This window comes from Dendroctonus ponderosae, unplaced genomic scaffold (genome assembly GCF_020466585.1).
Source record: "Dendroctonus ponderosae isolate FM_Combo_2020 unplaced genomic scaffold, Dpon_F_20191213v2 Dpon_F_20191213_2, whole genome shotgun sequence".
NCBI classification, from domain to species: domain Eukaryota; kingdom Metazoa; phylum Arthropoda; class Insecta; order Coleoptera; family Curculionidae; genus Dendroctonus; species Dendroctonus ponderosae.
Window position 1 is genome coordinate 11,245,338 of NW_026018165.1, and position 17,804 is coordinate 11,263,141.

General features: G+C 31.4%; 3 protein-coding genes across 28 annotated transcripts in view; 1 reads left to right on the plus strand and 2 right to left on the minus strand.

The window, feature by feature from the left end:
- LOC109536792 (broad-complex core protein) overlaps positions 1-10,721 on the plus strand; it is an 81,187-nt gene extending 70,466 nt beyond the window's left edge. For 12 of the 26 annotated variants that reach the window (XM_048664002.1, XM_048663996.1, XM_048664005.1 and 9 more), the window contains exon 9: positions 3,750-10,721. In XM_048664002.1, coding sequence (XP_048519959.1) covers positions 3,750-4,207 — 458 coding nt within the window. In that variant the 3' untranslated portion in view covers positions 4,208-10,721. The remainder of the gene's footprint in view (positions 1-3,749) is intronic. The other 14 variants (XM_048664012.1, XM_048664019.1, XM_048664020.1 and 11 more) reach the window with 3 other exon arrangements.
- Positions 1-17,804, minus strand: part of LOC109546301 — a 520,465-nt gene that overhangs the window by 404,273 nt on the left and 98,388 nt on the right. The window lies entirely within an intron of this gene.
- LOC109536781 (ribosomal oxygenase 1) lies at positions 13,527-17,709 on the minus strand. The gene is made up of 7 exons (XM_019903141.2): positions 16,868-17,709; positions 15,401-15,653; positions 15,156-15,283; positions 14,938-15,067; positions 14,304-14,564; positions 13,921-14,126; positions 13,527-13,805 (listed from the first exon to the last, which is right to left on the minus strand). Exons 1-7 carry the CDS (start codon positions 17,568-17,570, stop codon positions 13,648-13,650), a joined length of 1,839 nt encoding a protein of 612 aa, XP_019758700.2. The 5' UTR covers positions 17,571-17,709; the 3' UTR covers positions 13,527-13,647.

Genomic DNA, 17,804 nt, shown 5'->3' on the forward strand with positions numbered 1-17,804 from the left:
TAATTAAATGAAATAAACATAAAATATTAACTAACACCCGGTATATTGAAGAATTTTGCAAACCAAAAATAATATCCTCAGAATGCAAAGAAAAATAACTGAAAGTAAAAGAAATCATTATAAACAGTACTTTATTCGCTTTGTGTCCAAAATGGACAAAATTAATACTCCAAATGTATGCCAAGGCTTAAAGCAGCAACAACGCTCACATGTGAGTAAAAATATTTAAGTATCTGAACGAAGAATTCTAGTCTCTTCCCCAATTTGATTGTCCTGACTAATCACCTGTTAGGCCTAATTAATTTTAGAATGTTTTAAAGTATTGCAATTGTGATGTATTTTAATGTGTGATATGATGAGGCTGATTAATTAATCTAAAAATTATTTAATATATTTAATTCATTAAAAAACCTAAAAACATGTCTGCATTCAAATGTTCTTGAAAAAAAATGTGATCTTAAACTAAATTATTTTTCATTATCGCTCCACGCAATTGCTGACCCCTTGTGCGGGTTTTGGATTATTCTAAATTGGAGATTGCGTGTATTCATAAATGCGTTATGGTGCAGCGCGCATTTGTCAGAAAATCAAACTTATTCAAATAGCTTTTCGTTTCCTGCAATTTTATCTAAAACGACCGCACAAAATTTGACGCGTTTTCCAAAATAGTTAAAAGAAAGTTCTTGATGAAGCTGCATTTTGTAATCATGGTAACTATGTTTTTGCAGGATCATTGAGATTGACTCTTCGTGTGGCTCTATTTGAGGATATTCTATTACATGCTTCAACTCCCAATTCCGTTGTTTCATAAATTCATTCTTTCTGACCGAATAATTTATTCTCAATGGTTTTCTATATGCATCACTCCCCGTTCTCGCAAAATAAGAATCAACAATTGGTTCGTTCTGCTTTAGAGTAACGTTTCACTTTTACGTATGTTTTGTTAAAAATCTACTAACAACATAAGATTACACAGAAGCGATTTCTAGCATAAGAACTCACAAGTTCAAATAATATTACAGTAAATAGTTCAGACTCAAAGACTAGTCTCAAATTGCGATAGATCTATAAATTATTAAATTTAATAATATCGACATTAATCCTGAAAATAGGAGATTTCCATGAAACCTTGAAGAGTCGGGCAGACCTTCAAGATACCCGATAGGTAGAATATCTTTACAGTTTTCAATAGAAAATTTAAATTTTTATTTTTCCTGACATAAAGTGTTCCATTTAAATTAAGCAAGTAATCCCTTAAAAACGTGCAGTTCTTTGAAGACAATTTTGGTATACCTTGTATGTCTTTTGGCATCGAAATTCGAAATGACGGTTGCAAATTTTTAAACTGATAAAAAGCTCTTCATTTTTACAAAACTCCAAATTTCTCAGAAACGGTAAGCTTTAACTGAGATAAACCTTAATAAAATTCGCATTTATTTCGATCATAGGTACTAATAGCATAATAATATACAGGGTATTCCATTGTTGAAATGCAGCCTTGGGTTGAATCTAGTAATTCGTACAACCTGTACATTAGAAAATAATTTTATAATATTCGCCCGACGCTCCTCAGTCTATTCATAAAATGATACCTTCGAAAAATAAAATAGTTCAGCCGAAATGTTTAGTGCCCTTTAATCTGAATAACCCTGTAGACCAGGTGATCCAATTCACATGGCTGCACAGAGGTGCAAAAAAGTTCAGATAAAAGAACTTATGCAGGCGCTTCGTTTCCGGGTTACATGGTGATGAATTTAGAAACTTTTTCGTTTTCCCGTTTTAACTATCGCCATTTTTTGAGATATAAATTTCAAAGTCGACAATGCAAAAGCTTGGCACAGAATAAGTGGCTAGATTATTTTAATTAAGTTTTTTTTGCAATTAACCCGATAAAGGGCGACACGTATGAAAAAATGTAAGACACAAGAAAATATCTACATTTAAGAAGCGGTTTCGAAGAGTTCAACTCACTTCAGTGGCGCTACACAAAAATGTTGGAAATGGTAAATAGGGCAAGTTCTTTTTACAAAACTATCATTCTGTACTTTCTCACAACCGTTATGCACATTAGAGTTTAAGTTATGTTCAGAATTTCAGACAAATATTTCAAAAACTGCAGCAAATTAAAATTCCAAAGTAAACACCCTGTATCTTGGAATTGAAGCATTTGTGAACATATTTATATGAGCTTTTCTACGTATTGTGGTGAACTTAACTAAACTGGTTAAAATTGAAATCTCCATGTACATCTTCAATTTACTACATTTATGCATAATTTGTGAATGTGTGACACACATTTTTTTATAAATCGAAATATTTATATAGTATGTTTGAAGCAATATATTTATGACATCATCAAAGAATAGAAGGTAACCAATTAACAAACCTTAAGTGCAGCTTTAATTTAATGCAAGCTCTTTTTTTTTCAAATCTAACTCCATTTTTTGCAGGCAATGTATGGCAAAATTAGATTAATTTTTCGTATCCACTTGAGGCAAAAAACTAAACCGAACTAAGAAAAATGTTTTTTCATATTGTTATAAATAAACTGCAAATAAAATGCAAAAAAACAAGCAAATGAACATCTAAGCCATCCCGTTCAACAAATCAATAATGCATTATTTGTTAATGTGTGACACACATTTTATTATAATAAATAATAATAATTTTGCTTTTGAGTATGGATTTCTCGAATTAATGCGATCTATCATTAAATGTTTTTAATGTTGAGCATTTTAGCTCTTTTCATCCAATTGTGGTTTTGTCGGTTTGCTAATTCATCACTATGTTGTGCGCCTGTTAGTTAATTCCGTTCCGCTTTATTTTATTGCTACACAAACTGGGCAACTGAACAACTATAAATCTTCAGTTTAAAACAATAAGTACGTTTATAACTAAGCACTAAATTCTACTGAAAAGGACTGACGTGCTAAATCAAATAAATTCGTAACAAAGGTTTTAAATTTATTTTCCAAAAACACGTCTTGCCTCAAAGAAATGTAAGAGCATTGATCATTAGGAACCAAAGTTCGGTAGAAAATAATTAATTGCTAATTTTAAAAAAATGTATGGTAGACATAGGTAAGTACTTTAACTGGAAAGCATTGCAAATATATGCTTCCGTTGCTTGTTTAGGTGCAGGGTGTCCGAATATCGTTGAATTTACTGGATATTTTGTATAATTTCTACTTGGTTTCTAAACAGAATACGGTACAACTTGAATAGTTACAAACGTTTCAATTTGCAATTTTTTTAAGATATTAATAACTTAAAACTATCGCTAATTTCAAATCAGTGCAAAAAAACACTCTATTTACCTTAAACTTTATGAAATCTTAGTCGCAAAAGATTAGGTGAGAATATTAAGATATTGCTGAAACAAAATTCGTGATTAAAAATGTTGAGGAGTAAAATGCCTATACTGTAAGTGCATTGTTAGGAACTACTCGAAATTAAATGTGAGAGATCGAATCTGGCGATCCAGCGCTCGTCTAAACAGTAGAAATACTACCGTTTCTCTCATTTTTTATTCTCAAAATCATGGATTGCGAAAAGTATTTCCGAAAGTTTGCGGGCTTCAACTTTTTCAATTGTATCGATTGGATGCAGTTGAAATTAACGCCAAGTATCCAGGGACGCAGCAAAATCGTGTCACTCTGTACCATTAATTGTATCATAAACAAACAATTAAGTTTAGGTAAAATTGTTAATATAATTAGACCCTTAAAAGCTTTTGTACTCGTCCTTAGCCACCTGCAGTTTTGCCAAATTCGCTACTCCGCTTGAAGCCTGCTTACCTGCGTCTTGTGATGGCGGAGCCCTACCGCCGCTACGCATGCCAAGTCCCTTTTCCATACAACCCGCCATAAGTAACAATACTCTTGTAGGACCCATGAGAATGCCGCCCCCAACCAGCGGAGGCATTAATGAGCCGCAAGAATGCCCGTACTGCAGGCGCACCTTCAGTTGTTACTACTCACTCAAAAGACACTTCCAGGATAAGCACGAACAGTCGGACACTCTCTATGTGTGCGAATTTTGCCATCGAAGGTACAGAACGAAGAACTCGTTGACCACGCACAAGAGTTTGCAGCATCGCGGTTCAAGTGGTATGTTAAAAAGACTACTGAAGACTACAGCCATTAAAAGTGTATTAGGAGCCGCAGTCAGTGTAAGTCCTCCGCAAGGAGTTCAAAGGCCAAAGTAAAATCACTGTTTGGAATTTTAAGTCTTTTATGTTAAATGTTCTTTTTTCAAAAGCCAACTGTCCATTTTTTGCAGGCGCTGAAACGCGTTTAGGCAATATATCGCTAAATTAGATTAATTTTCGTATTCACTTCACTCAAAAAACTAAACCGAACTAAGAAAAATGTTTTTTCATATTGTTATAAATGAACTACACATGCAATTTTTAAAGAAAATGAATATCTAAGCCATCCAGTTCAACAAAACATTAATGCATCATTTGTGAATGTATGTCGCACATTTTATTATAAATCCAGATATTTAAATAACATCCTTGAAATAGTATCTGAATAAGACATCATCAAAGAGTAGAAGTTAACAAACCTTTTTTTTCGATAATGCTTTTGCTTGACTTACCTTTACACTTTATTACGTTACAAAAAACCGGAAATAGAGAAATAAAAAAAAGTGTTTAAGAAAATACATTTAATTTGGATCCAAGCAAACAGTAATAAATGGCTGGGTGTGTGGGGGGGGGGTTCTTAAACCAAATTATTACTAAATTATTCGCAATAAGTGAGTAATTTTCAAATAGAGACTCTATAGTAAATAGATGCTTACTGCCACAGGATACCCAAGTTTTTGTTATGGAATTTTAATCACACATTAATGGTTCATTTCACCTTAAAGACGTGATATATTAGAGAAATATAGGGTGTGCAACACGTGAAAGTTTATATTGTTTTCAAATTATACTTTATAGCAGCATTTTAACACATTTTTTTATCTAATTATATGATATCAGATGATCACGAGCATCTTGGATGAGTTGGGCTTTGGCAATCATTGCTTGAAAGTGGTGAATTTCTCAAGCGTTCAGGATGGTAAATAAAATTTTACAGACGTTTTGCAAGCACAAGTGGTTTGCATCTTCAGAGGGGTTTGGCTCGAAATCTTACACTTTCAGCAAAAACATGTCAGGAAGACATTCTTTCCCATGACGCCCGAAAAGCCCAAAAATCAGTAGTTTCGTCTTCAGGGTGTTTTTTTTTTCAATTATATACCAAGTATAAGATCAAATATTGAGCTGAATAAAAAATCAATTATGTTTCAAATTGTAATGCAAATGCTAAATTGAGTATCGTAACATTTATGACATGATTAAAATTACGATTTTTGTGAAATAATCTCAATAAAGTTCTACACCTAAATTGCAAAGTTAAAGCAGTTATCTTAAAAGCAGCATTTTGAGTTTACCTTAGACTTTTTCAGAGCTATTTCTGAATAAGGGATTAGCCAAGTCCTGAATAGATATAATTCGAACCATTCAGGGTGTATGAATTCTTTAGTGTTGAAGGGGATCACTTCTAGTAAGAAAAACACTTAAAAAATCGAGGTGCATTTCTAAATTTCTGCAGATAGAAAATTAATAAAGGGAAGATCGAAACTAAGGCAAAAGGAAGTAAAACTCGAGTTATTGAGCCACTGATACCGATCAACCGGAACATTAATCGTCATTAATTGGACAATACATTTTCGATTTATTACTAAGAAGTCGTTTTATTTGTAGTTTTTAATTGATCGCTTTGGCCATTGGCACTTTTTTTCTTCAGGCCTAAGATTAACTAAATAATACAGAAATGGGCTGACTGATGGGTATGTTCGAAATTTCTATGTTTTTGGAAGTTTTTGGTTGCCTGTCGGTGTTTTAAAGATTATATTTTGAGCCAATTCGCTAGAAAAATAATAATTCAGAAAATCAGAGTCAACAGTTTTCACGATGGAATTTTATTATTTTTACAAATAGATGTTGAATTTAAGAAAAGGAAAAATAATTTTAAAGGGATATTCAGAAAGATCCACCATATAAAGCGATTGATGTGAGAAAATTAAATTGTACTGACGATTATTTTCATTTTTGCTGAAAAATACTTCTGCTTCTTAAAGGTGTTTAACTGTTTTATGTAGGAATGCAGCTTTTATTTTCTTATTCTCCGTAAAATATTTTGATTGTCACATTCTTTTTGCAAAAAGTTTGACTCAAAGTCAAACCAATCGTACATTCTGAAACTTTCACTTAAGGAAATCTGTTGGGTTCGATTTAAAATGAAAGTTTACTTCGATTTTTTGCACTATATATAGTGTTCATTTTTTCGTTTAGTTTTTCACTAAAAAAACCCTTTAGAAATTTAATCAAAAATATAATTGTAAACCATATACTTATGTAATAAGCTCATGGTATTATGCAGCCTGTTGCAAAATGCAATAGTGTCAAGTTTATTCCGAAAGCAAAGAAGTCTAAAGTCAAATTTGCTGGTCATAACTAAAGGTGTAATTTGAAAATTCTTGAGAAAAGGAACTTAGAAAACAGGACACATTAAAAAAAAATTATTTAATATTTTGTTTTATAGCAGCTGTTGGTTCTGTTCAACGCAAACAATTGAATTTTAGACTACGTTCTCAGGTTGTATGTTTTGTAAAATTTCTTTGATCGCCCAGTGAAGTAATTATTATTGCCCTATATTTTAATGTAGAGGTTCTGAAAATATGCCCTTGTTTCACAACCCGCCCTTCTTTGTTGAGTATATGGAAATTCAAAGCTCCTTTAAAAAAGCTCATTTTTCTTCCAATTTTAACAACATTTTGCAAATGCAAAAATTAATCTAATTCCGAATCACAACAATAATACCAAACAAGAATATTTAGATATGTTCAAATGCAATAAAATGGATAATTTGACTTGTAAAGATCACAATGTCACTGCCTTCTGGTGACGGCCTAGCCTCCACGAAAGTACAAACTAAAATAGAACATAAAACGTGTAACTTTATAAATTATTTTCTCTTGGTGTTTGAAAGGCTATTTTTAAGAAAACGGTATTGTATTCAACGCATCCATTTAATGTTCTTAAAATGGGTTTTTCCAAAAGTTCTATTTGAGTTGTTCAAAGCAGATACTCAAAATCTGAGAGCTAGATAAACAGAACGCAGCTTTCAGATTGTCCTGCATTGTGTTTGTGCTAAATAGATCACACAAATTATATAAATGTAAAAGCCCATTACAAGCTGTTTTAGAATACATGATTAGATGAAAACTACACTTTGGTATGAGTTTTCAACACTAAAACTGTGGAAGAATTAAATTACATATCGTACTCATATCAGAAAATGTATTCGTATTATTTGTATTGTGAAAGTGATCACACCATTATCAGCGATTGCGACGCACATAAAAGACTATCTTTCCTTAATAAGTTTTCTTTAAAAAACTCAACTAATTCATCGCGGCCAAATCCCATCACATACCATGTGTTTGTCCTAATAAAATAATCCCTCTGGATTGGCAGTATGCTTTTTGATCATTTTCTGGAGATATTACGCAGAAGTGGAAGATATTTTATTAAGGTAAATACGATAAGCAAAGCATTTGCTCATAAAATATTTAAAAGCAACTTAATAGTAAGTTATTAAGGCGCCTACATTTAAATAGTAGGCCCAACTAGAATTAATTGTATATGTACGTAACATATGTTATACTATGGTTTAATAATTGTTAAGTCTAAAAGCAGGTTTTCTATAAGGGAATGTTTCGCACTAAATCAATATTATTGAAGTAAGTGGATAATGCAAAACAATAAAATTACTTCAAAAATATTTTAATCTAAATTTACATATCTTCCCAGGGTTATATTATATCAATGTAAATAGAAATATGTGCCAATTTTTTCATTAAATTTGGTTAGTTACTTTTAAAATAATTAGTAGAAATAATTTTAAGTCAATATGAAATCATGTATGCCAAATCGTTTATTTGCGTGTTCTCAAAACAAGTTTGGGGTGATGGCAAAATTTTTTTATGAACGATCTTGCGTTCGAACTATTGTGATTATTTTGTGGTTATTTGTTTTGTCGGTGGTAATATTTTAGTTTAGGATGATTTATTAGAAATTGTTGTTTTTGATATTTTTGAAAATTGCTGTGATTGTTTATATTTAGATTGTACGTGTGTCAACTTCGAGAACATGCAAGTGAACTAGGTCTCAGCGACAACAACGATTTTGACCTTACTAAGAAAAAATGCATATTTTATTGATAATAGAAATCGACTTTCATACAGGAATATTTTTTCCGTTTGTTCAACTCTGAGGTTTTTGAGGAGTTTATGAAGCAATTGTTGACTTTAGAGGCAAGTAAAATTAATTTTGTAATAAATACAGCTATTTTTGTAGCACGTTTTGAAGCAAAAAAGCAAGCGCGTTAGATAGCGACTTTTTCCCAGATTTCAAAAACATATTTATTTCTTCAATTTCCTTCAAACATCACAGTAAGTGAAAAATACATTGAAGACAATTTTCAGAGGAGTCAAATTTTAGACGAGTTAACGCGTTTATTTAAATATTTATTTAATTACAATAATATCGCTATTTATCACATTCTACTATAATTTGGTAGTAACGAAAAGTACTAGTAACAAAAGCGCAAGAAAAGTAAAAATTCCTTAAGATGTCCAAGATAATAAATGTGCGCTAAACAGCTTGTTTTTTTTTAAGATTTTCGCAATTTTTTATGTTTTTAGACCACATACACACTGAGAATTGATTAGTTTTTCTGATATTATCAAGCCGCTGTAGATTCTGGTATTATAACTGTCGACGTCTTCAAACAACTTTAATTTATTACAAATATATTTTGGTAACATTAAACAAACCTTTTTTAGTTTGGAGAATATTCAACACTTCAATAATTGTCCCAATTGGTGTATATTTACTGCAATCCAAACTGGTTCTCAATGCTCTATTCTCCACAATTTGCAGCTGTAATGTAAAGGTAGAGCACTTATTTGTCAACAACAGTACTTCCAAATATTTAATCTCCTTTACTTGTTTCCTGTTATAACCGTGTACAATATTCTCGTCATGCAGATTAAAGCTACTAAATTTATGTTTTATTTTTCAAATATACGGAACTTTGATTTTACACCCGATAATTGATTTTGAAGGGTTTAGACTCAATTTGTGTCTACAGAGCCACCGAAATTAGTTTTGCACGCTCATCTACAACAGGTCGTAGGTCGAAGTCAAGTCCAAGAAATATAAAATTTTCCTAATCCATGTCTGCATAAATTTCACACACATTAACCACAACAGACTCACATAGATAATGTTCACAAAACCGTGACTGATTTACCGCTCAAAAATTTTTCGTAAATTTCAATAGTAGCTCTTGGCCTGAATATATTGAGAATCTATTTATGCTTTGCAGCTTTGCAATAGAAATCACTTCAATGCTTCTCGAAAATGGACATTTGTTAATGAAGTATTAATAACATCTAACGATTAGATAGCAGCAAATAAAACTTTTTTTGAAACTCCTGCAGCGATTCACTTTTTTGAATTGTTTTCTATCTTTTTAGTATTACTTTTAAAGAGTATTTTAAATTTCGACAACTCACTGCACGCATAAAAGCCCCAAAAAGCACTTCATCCAATATAAAATACTATTTATGACTTCATGTATACTGTTTATAAAACAATTGAAAAAGTTATGGATTAAGCGTGCTCATTTCAAACAGTCTCTCCAACAGAAAGAACTTTATGGGAAACAAATTATTACACTTTGTCCAGGTAGGAATACTTTCAGGCTTTTCCACTTTTCGTTGATTGTTATTTATAACTTCTCCGAAATATTTATATTTTTCAATTTTTATTTGGTTAACCAGTTGTTAAGGTTTTGACCTGTTATAAACTCCATGTATCTTGTAGACGACCTTCCTCTTGATCTTTCGCCAGGGACTGTCCCTTCCAAAGTGTGTCTCAAGACCATTTCTTCTAACCACATGACGAAAGAATTTAGCTATTTTCTCCGCTACCACAATTTTCAATCTCTTCTTAATTCTGAGTTGGTCCAGAATGGATTGGTTGGTTCTTTTCTCAGTCCAAGACACTCTCAAGATTCTGCGCAAACAAAACATTTCGAAGGCATCTATCTTCCGCTTTTCCGTCTTCCGGTAGTCCGGCATTCTGATCCATTTGTGTAAACACATAGTTGCGCATATTTTTTACACACTCCTGTCTACAACATAATTTTTTAATAATTTTTCTATATCATTGTTCTGCCTAACTGCTCTAACATACGGAAAACACTATGCTTTTTGCCTAATACCCAACAGTTATCTAAGCCTTTTGGAAGTTGGCGTCTGTTTAACATCAGATATATTTAAAGAATCTGATACGTTGCGATATTTAACACTTCATTGATTGAAAGCAATATTGCAATTTTTTATCATTTGATCTACATTCCAGCAAGGGGATTATCAGGTAAAAATAGTTTTTATTTTGCGACCACTACGAGAAATAAATGAAAATAAGATCCTAAAACCGTAAAATCTTAGTATTCACATACTTTCACCCTTATTGAGTGGAATTTTAAAAAAATTGTAAATAAATAAATATTTAAAACAACATGTTATCGGCTTCTTAAATTGAGAGAAACTCAAATAATAACACTATGATAAAGATAGTAATGCAATACCGGAAATACCGAAAACGAAGAAAATAAGTCCGCAATTTTTTTTTATTAACCTTTAACAGTTTAACAATACTAAATAGATTTATAATACCTTTTTTTATAAAAAAAATCGATTCTGTGCTAAACTCCATGAAAGAGTGGTCGAAGACCACCAGCAACTGTATAAAAATTGGCTTCATTGAATATCATGCAGTTGAATTAATTTGCTTCAAAAACTAAAAGTCCCTATTGAGTTTCCAGCAATCATCTAAAGCATTTAATCAAAAATGATTTCTGAAATCTCGTCGAAATCGTCGTTGTATTTGTTGTGCCACACTAAATTAAGCTTTGATCTGAACCAAGTAGGCACGGTTATTTCTAGTTGAAACCGTTTAAGCATACATTTATATGACTGTATCTTTAGTGCTGTGACTTTATTAATATTTACACACTTTCGGGATTAAAAAAAATTATTGTCTGATTAGGTTTAAAAAAATATATTTATTTTATTTTGTGATATGGCCCTACCAAAGAAAAATTTGAATTTGAAATTACATTTTTTGCGAAAAGAAAAACAAATTACCGGTTTGCATCACATTCTGATAAACGTGCCATTGAGAAGTTAAGATTTTGAAACGATATCTCTAGGTGTCCATTGTTTTAGTGTATTCAAATACCGCTGGGGTTATGCATTTTTGTCCGAAATTCACGTATTTGCTGTTGGTTTTTGTTTACAGCCACTTTAGGTTTGTGCATCGTTTTAGTATTATTGCCGACCAGTTCACCTTTTAATGAATAGATCTGCATTATAAATAAAATTATCAATGTATTTCGCAGCATGTTACTTAAACAGCAGTTCTAATAAGGTAGGTAGCGACATTTATTAAAAGGTGAAATTAATATAGCGGATGTATACCAAACCAGCAATGTATAGGTTGTCTATTAACTTTTTTTATGTAAAAATATTTTAATTATATTAATAATAAGTTATTAGAATAGGTTTTTACAAATAAGCGTTGATCGTTACTATTAGGAAAAATCAAGCATATCTACGTTCATGCCAGGCATATTTTACGAAGAAGTGAAAACTATATCAAGGAATCACTACCAGTATTAAAATTTGTACCTATAAAAACGGTAGCAAATTATCAGATATTTTACATACAAGTGAAAATTACTTCATAAAGTATACATATGTAGATGTTTAAATTAAGACTCTAATTTAGAAAGCTCTTTGGACTTGGAAAAAATATTTTAATAATTTATTGATGGACAAAATATTAGGTATACGCGCTATCTATAAAAAGAAAACAAATCCGGTGATAGTCTACGTCTTGTTGCAACTGCAACGTAAGCTATTATCACTTTTATCTAAAATTGCAGCCATACAATTCGAAAATGATAACGTTAATTAACATATTCTGAGTCTAAATTAATTCTCAGGGAAATACCATATACCTCTATTTTCATAATATCACATTTTTAGACTCAGAACGACTCGTCATTGCGTAAAATCATTTGAAAATATATGAAGTTCACATCATTGCAATACGAAAAGTTAGAATAGTTTTGTCTCCATAATCGACTACACTGCCGTAATTTTTCGAGTAAAATTCATTCGAAGAAATCTAATTAAAATAGGAGTCTGAAGCGCACTAATTCAAGTTTAATAAAACTCGATGAATACCATTCATGAAAAGGAAATACTGTTTTAGACAATTTAGAAACCATTATTATTGCAATGTTTTAGCGCGTATCAGACCTGAAATGTAACAAGCTGCCTTGATATCAGTACAACAAACACATATTTTTAAACTACATGCTATGAAAGAAACTTTCCAACCAAAGAAGCATATGTTTCATCCACACCATATGCCTTTTTGGCCCGAAGTCCTTAAAATGAAAAATATTACCTCAATACTCAGAATATCTGCAGATGTACTTATATTGTGAAATGTATTTAATGTAAGAAGTCAATGAAACAAGATCACAAAAAATCTGTACAAACAAAATCTACTATTTGTAATTTTTTTTGTTGAAAATGCTACAACATTGCTTATCATAAATCATACACTAATGAAAACTCACTTACGTAGTAAGTTATGATTATTCATTTCACTCATCAGGTAGTTATTATTAATGAATCCGTAATACAACTCAGGAGCATCGTCTGTAAACTGTAAATGTGTAGCATTTTAAAGACGTGTTTATATTCAATCACTTGGATGATTTTTTCTTAAACCGCAACCATGTACATATTAGTAGTTTTTGCTTTCGGGATATGATTTCATTTTTATCAGCTGATCAATTGGAAACAGTGCTACAGTCAAACAATGCCTGGATAACGTACCTTAACAATAGAACTATTTATTGTTAAAAATAGCCGCTATTTTTGTCAAGTATAGTGACCTACAGATTTGATGTAGCACTGTTCAAATTAGCAAATGCTTCCACTTTTATGTTTAAGAATTGATCATTTAAATTTTATAATACTTAGGATGATACTTTTTGTTATAAATATTACAATATAATTGTTGGTGTAATAAAAGTATTAAAACAATCTTGAAACCATGAATGTTTTTTGTCTTTGCCTTTGCATTTGCTATTTGAAAATAAGTAAAATCCCATCAGAGCTCTTGCAGTAAATTTCTTAAATTGTTTCACTCGGCGTTCTCTTTCACCTCTGGAAATTAGCCTAAAAGGATCTAAGAAAGAACTAAAGGATCCAGAAAATTTAATAAAAACTTGAAACCAGAAAAGGTTAGGTAAAGAAAAAAATAGCATGCATCTATGCATAGAATGAAGATGAATGAATCACATAAAATAAAAGTCTTGTTTGGACTGTCGAATCACAATTTTATTACATTTTTTAAATAATGATTTATTGTATAGCATTGCTACAACTCTTAAACGCGACACTTTAATATGAATAAAATAATTCGCACGAAAACCCATATTACTCACTGGTGGATGGATCAGAGTCAGTGGAAGAAGTCTCGTCATCTTCACTAAGACCTGGCAACGGTTGATTCGTGACCAAAAGGCCATGTTCCCAAAGAGAGAAAACAAGACTTAATTTAGCGGTTTCATCTTCTATTGGCAAGCTGTCAGCAACTGCATAAGAAATAAATTTACTTAATTATACTAATAGAGCATGAAATTACAGAAGTATTAAATGAACTCCACATGCTCGCAAATGTAAGTAATACTTGTTATACATTATACATACCAACAAAATTTGGATAAGATTTCTGTAATACTTCAATTGCCGGTAATAAGGAATTGCTAATCTCCAGCCATTGTTCCTCTTCGCCATGATAAACTTTGTCATTATGAGTGCAAAAGTACAATTTTGACGTAGTTGTTGAATCTTTTACCACCCTCAAGGCGTAATATCTCAAAAGTCGTATTTCAATTTCTGGAGTGATCTCCACCCTAAAATAGAAAACTTTAGATATTATAAAACTTCCCTCAACTGACAATTGAATATTTAACTCACGCATACTTAAAATTATTCACACAAGTAATTTTATAAACAAGCTTTGCATAAAGTACCGGGCAATAAATCACACTGGTTGCATACAAATAGCTCCCAAGAAATAATATAAGTACCTATGAAAAACCTTTCCATTTTTCATTACGTCCCCATCATATAAACACGAATGTTGAGCCTCATCTCCGGAATATAAGGGCGGCATTGCATCATGCATAAATTTGCGACCTAAATTGTCTGCAGCTGAATCAACATCTATATAATCAACTAAGGCACCAACTAATGACTTGACCTTATCTATAATAGATTTTCTTTTATCTGAATCGTCGCTTTGATTTACAACACCAACATGTTTTAGGTAATTTAAAGGAAGCCCTTTCCTAAAACAAAAATATTAGTAACATTAAAAATTAGTTTAATTGAATTAAAAATGCAAATTTTGGGACTCCCTGTACATCTCAAAATAAGATTTAAATGTACCCCTGGTTTGGCCCCAATCTTCCGTTTCATACAACTCCAATTTATATATAATATATGTATATAAACTTTTAATTGTAAACCAGAAAATACGGACACCTATTTTTAACATAATCTTTTTTCAAAGAGCAATGAATTGTAGTAAATTGATTGGGTCTGCCTTGCTAATTCCTCTACGATATTAAATTATAATTTTAAAATGCAAAACTCGATAAGGATGCCATAGAAAAATTACTCGAATCAGTTATATGGTAATGTTCAGTCTGTGAAACTCACCTGAATTCCAAATTTTCACTTGCAGCTTTCTTTAAAGCGGCTGGAAGTGCATGCTCGAGAAGGTCTGCATATGCAGTATGCTGATAGACAGATATCGTGATGTGTAAAGAATGTTGTTCTTTTGTATGGCCTTAAATGCATAAAAATTGGTCAATTTAAGGATACAAGAAATAAAAAATGAAGATACAAGTTTAACATATTAATAGTTTGTAAAATACCCTCATGAATTGTTCCCCGTGGAAAGTACAGTAAGTCGCCTGCATTTAACTTTACTTCCATAAAAGGATCATCCAACTCTTCAGCACTAAAATTTTTACTTGAATCCCGCGCAAGCACGTCGCTTCCTCTGCAATTAAATATTGATTGAACAGTTGTCCCAGTGGCGATGTTTGAAGTAATTGTACATTAAGTTTAGTAAGAAAAATTAAGTTATAATTAACTAAGAAAGTTATTCTAAACATACTTGGGTTTATACAACTTCCAATATTTACTTCCTTCAAGCTGAACAATAAAAGCTTCAATATCATCAAAATGTGGTGCAAATCCTTGACTTTCTGGGGGCGTCAAATATACATTAGTGCCTACCATAGTACCAAAATATTCTTGTAGGCTTGATATTACTGAGTGAACATTCTGACTATAAGTGTGTGGATTTAAAACTCTCACACTACAACCACTGGAATAGAAATCCCAAACTTTGACTGGTGCAGCTCTCCCTAAAATGGTTTTATATAAAATAAATAATTACAATACCGTTTTTGGATAGACAGAGGAAAAGTAAATTGTAAATGTAGCTAATACGTAAGTGTTTACGCAATGTTCTACTGTCTAAGTTGATTCCGAAATTGTAGATCCTGTCAATTAACGACCGCATCTGTTCTCTGCATCAACAATTGTGTTCTGAACATCAAATTCATTTATATATAAAAGGGATTTTGTTATGTCCAAATGTAGACCTTCCAAATCGAGTTTGTTCAATTTTGTTAATGCCAAATATGTTTGGAATATTTAATAATTTATCTCCAATCTCGTCTTCATTACTTCACTTAATTCGATAATGAGAATATTTCCCCTTTTTTTTTGAAAATAAATTTTTAGTAAACATCAAAGAAACAACAGGCATTTGCCAAACATTAATTGCAATTTGCTTTCATTGCAATCGTAACTGTATCGTATATGGAATAAAGTTAACGGCTTAAATTAATTGCTTGTACAAATATGTAGGTTGTACAAATTGAATATTAAATTCATTTCAAGACTTGTAATACATTTTTTGCAAGAAAATTAGTTCTTTTATTAATTAATCGACGTAAGTTTCTTATGCTTCAAAATCCCTAAATAACAAGTTTAGTCCAAATATCGATATTACATCAAAAATTATTTTGAAAAAACACAAACTAAAATTAATCATTCAACATCCTATAGCTCAGTAAGACAAGATCTTCATATAGGAATGACTATATGGACTTTTTGACTTTAATCGCCCTGTGAAAAATCGGGCACTTATTACAAATCACCACCTTTTAAAAATAATAATTCAAAAAGTAGGATATAAAATATGTTATTAACGCAGATGCAATATTAATATGTATTAGAAACACATAGAAAACTCTCTTGGAAACGATATATTTTCGAAGATATGCTTAAAGGAAGTTCTTTCGTTAAAATGACGGATTTAATAGATCATCCCCAAATATATTGTCTTTTTAAAATGCCCTGTTTAGAAGTAGATTGCTCACCTTCTGATAAGAAATTATTCTTGCCCTCAGTGTATTTAAGACAACTCATTTAGCGTAGTATATATATATTGCTAGGTTTGTTTAGAGAATACTAAATGAAGTAGATAAAAATATCTGTGTTCTTTGCCAAATTCAGACAATCAACAATTGAATTAAAATTTCTAAACAATTTTCTAAAATTGTATAGTTACCTTCCTCTTCTACAAGTTCCTTTTTACCATTCTTGTATTCTACTACATCTATATTCCTAGTGAAAAATAAAGGATACTCTCTCAAAATAATATCTAGCTCCTCTGTACTAAATATATCCTTGAAGTATCTTCTATTTTCTCGTTCAATGTGTAGCACATCTTTTTCCCAATATTTATCAAAGAATTTCTTGGGCAGAATCGGATCTATAAGCCACTTAAAAATGGCCAATCCTTGAGTGACAGGATTGAATACTGTAGAATATCCGTGATCAAGTAATTCAGGTTTTTTAGAGGATTTCTTAAGTGTTTTATTCTTCTCGGTTGGTTTTTTGCTCGACTTGCCATTGCAGGAAAGAACACTTTTTTTAGTTACATCTAGACTCGTCTCGTCTTTACTGTTGATACCTTTCTTAGGTACCGCTGTACCTTCTATAGGTATCAACATGGGTATTTCTTCCTCATCACTAGAATCACTGATTTGATGTCTTTTCTGATTTGGCGAAATTTTGCCTGATTTGGTTTTTCGGGTCTTTTTAGCCTTAGCTTTTTGGGCCATTGCTGCGTTTTCATTTGCTTTTTTTAATTGCTTAACTGGTAAGTTACTTTTTTGCTTTTTGGGCAACACATCGTTTGCAGCAATTGCGGTTCGTTTCCTTTTATTTTGCTTTTGATAAACTTCAAAAGCAGATTGTTGTGCCTCCATTAATTTGCCTTTAATATATTAACGTAAAACTGAACAGTTTTAAACGCTAAACACGTTTACATTCAACGAAATATAAAATGTGTCTCCAGAATTGAGAAAACCGCTTATCAAAACTAGGGTTATAATGAAATTTATCACATGTCACATGTTCTTCTATTTTCATCTTCTCCTTGTTTGATCAGCTAGTGATTCACACAATCAATAAAAATTGAACTCCTTGACATATGGATTACG

Excerpts from the sequence above, each read along its gene's own strand:
- LOC109536781 (XM_019903141.2), bottom strand. The coding sequence starts at position 17,570 with ATGGAGGCACAACAATCTGCTTTTGAAGTTTATCAAAAGCAAAATAAA. Across the intron at positions 15,284-15,400 it reads TGGAAGTTGTATAAACCCAA|AGGAAGCGACGTGCTTGCGC; the intron begins GTATGTTTAGAA and ends ATTTAATTGCAG. Across the intron at positions 15,068-15,155 it reads ACGGGGAACAATTCATGAGG|GCCATACAAAAGAACAACAT; the intron begins GTATTTTACAAA and ends TATGCATTTAAG.